Source organism: Limulus polyphemus, unplaced genomic scaffold (genome assembly GCF_000517525.1).
Source record: "Limulus polyphemus unplaced genomic scaffold, Limulus_polyphemus-2.1.2 Scaffold9226, whole genome shotgun sequence".
Lineage (NCBI taxonomy): Eukaryota > Metazoa > Arthropoda > Merostomata > Xiphosura > Limulidae > Limulus > Limulus polyphemus.
In genome coordinates this window covers 1,754-3,270 of record NW_013674836.1, presented here as the reverse complement: position 1 = coordinate 3,270, position 1,517 = coordinate 1,754, and the positions used below count along the sequence as shown (strand labels likewise).

Here is a 1,517-nt window from a genome sequence, read left to right as displayed (position 1 = left end):
AACTTCTAGGAATGATAAATTTACCTTAGCAGTTTTAACTGTAACAAAACTTGCATTACCAACCTACTCATGTAAAGTTAGCGGTCTCTACCTTAGCAGTTTTAACTGTAACAAAACTTGCATTATCAACCTACTCATGTAAGGTTAGCGGTCTCTACCTTAGCAGTTTTAACTGTAACAGAACTTGAATTATCAACCTACTCATGTAAAGTTAGCAGTCTCTACCTTAGCAGTTTTAACTTTAACAAAACTTGTATTATCAACCTACTAATGTAAAGTTAGTGGTCTCTACCTTAGTAGTTTTAACTGTAACAAAACTTGTATTATCAACCTACTCATGTAAAGTTAGCAGTCTCTACCTTAGCAGTTTTAACTGTAACAAAACTTGCATTATCAACCTACTCATGTATAGTTAGTGGTCTCTAAACTTTGTGTCATGCACAGTAAAAGATACTCATGGCGATAAGGTTTAGAGAACTTGAGTTAACACTCTATTCTTTATTAACACAAGTACCAGTAGCCATGGTAAGTCTAACTGTATGAAACTTATGGCTTATCAATACAAGTATCAATAGCCTGGCCTATGGAAAGTAAAAGTGTACAAAACTATATACTTATCAACACAAGTATCAGTAGCCATGGGTTAGGGGAAAACAATGTGTACAAAACTATATACTTATCAACACAAGTATCAGTAGTCATGGGTTAGGGGAAAACAATGTGTACAAAACTATATGCCAATTGACACAAATATCTGTAGCCATGGGAAATCAAAGTATAAAAAACTACATACCAATAAAACAAGGTGTAAACGATTGTTCATAATGTATGTAGAGAGATAACTCGTGTTAAACAATTAAACCAAAGTTATATATCACATGTATAAACTAAATATGCTTGGCCGTAGAATGAAAACTCTCACACACTAAACAGTTAACCAAAATTTATATTTGTGTATACCAAAATAAAAATATCTGGCTTGTTCACCTCTTCTTGAAGGCATCTTGTTTCAAAGACACTAGTGCTTTTTTGCTTTTGGGACTCCCTGTAAAAATAAAAATATTATTTCCCAAAATATCAAAACAGTGAACTATTAAGCATCAGATAAATACACAATTATGCATATGATGATATTATATCTAGATAAAAATAATAAAATTATCTTTCACAAATTATAATAATTTGAATAACTACATATTTTAATTTTTGAGGAACAAACTCCATATGGCCCATCTATAAGGATACTTATAAAAATATTACTTTAAGCGTGTTATAGCACCAGTAAAATGTGAGACTATGTTAATACTATTACCACATGAGACTAAGTACATCACAGAGATAGAAATAACACAACAAAATTACATTCACTTGAGGGAAAGCTATAAGGAAGATTATATTCCCTCATGTAAAGTTGCATTTCCTCGTGAATTGTTTTCTTATTTAATCCATGCAACATGTTCATATTGGCCCTAACTAAAGGAATATGGATGAACCATACACTCCCGATCGGGAAATAT

The 1,517-nt window shown here is 31.7% G+C and overlaps 1 protein-coding gene across 1 annotated transcript in view; it reads right to left on the bottom strand.

The window, feature by feature from the left end:
* LOC106475819 (zinc finger protein 35-like) overlaps nucleotides 1-1,045 on the bottom strand; it is a gene marked incomplete at its 5' end in the record, with an annotated part of 12,152 nt that extends 11,107 nt beyond the window's left edge. Inside the window, one exon of the mRNA XM_022379841.1 lies at nucleotides 988-1,045. Coding sequence (XP_022235549.1) covers nucleotides 988-1,045 — 58 coding nt within the window. The remainder of the gene's footprint in view (nucleotides 1-987) is intronic.
* Between the last annotated feature and the right edge of the window lie 472 nt (nucleotides 1,046-1,517).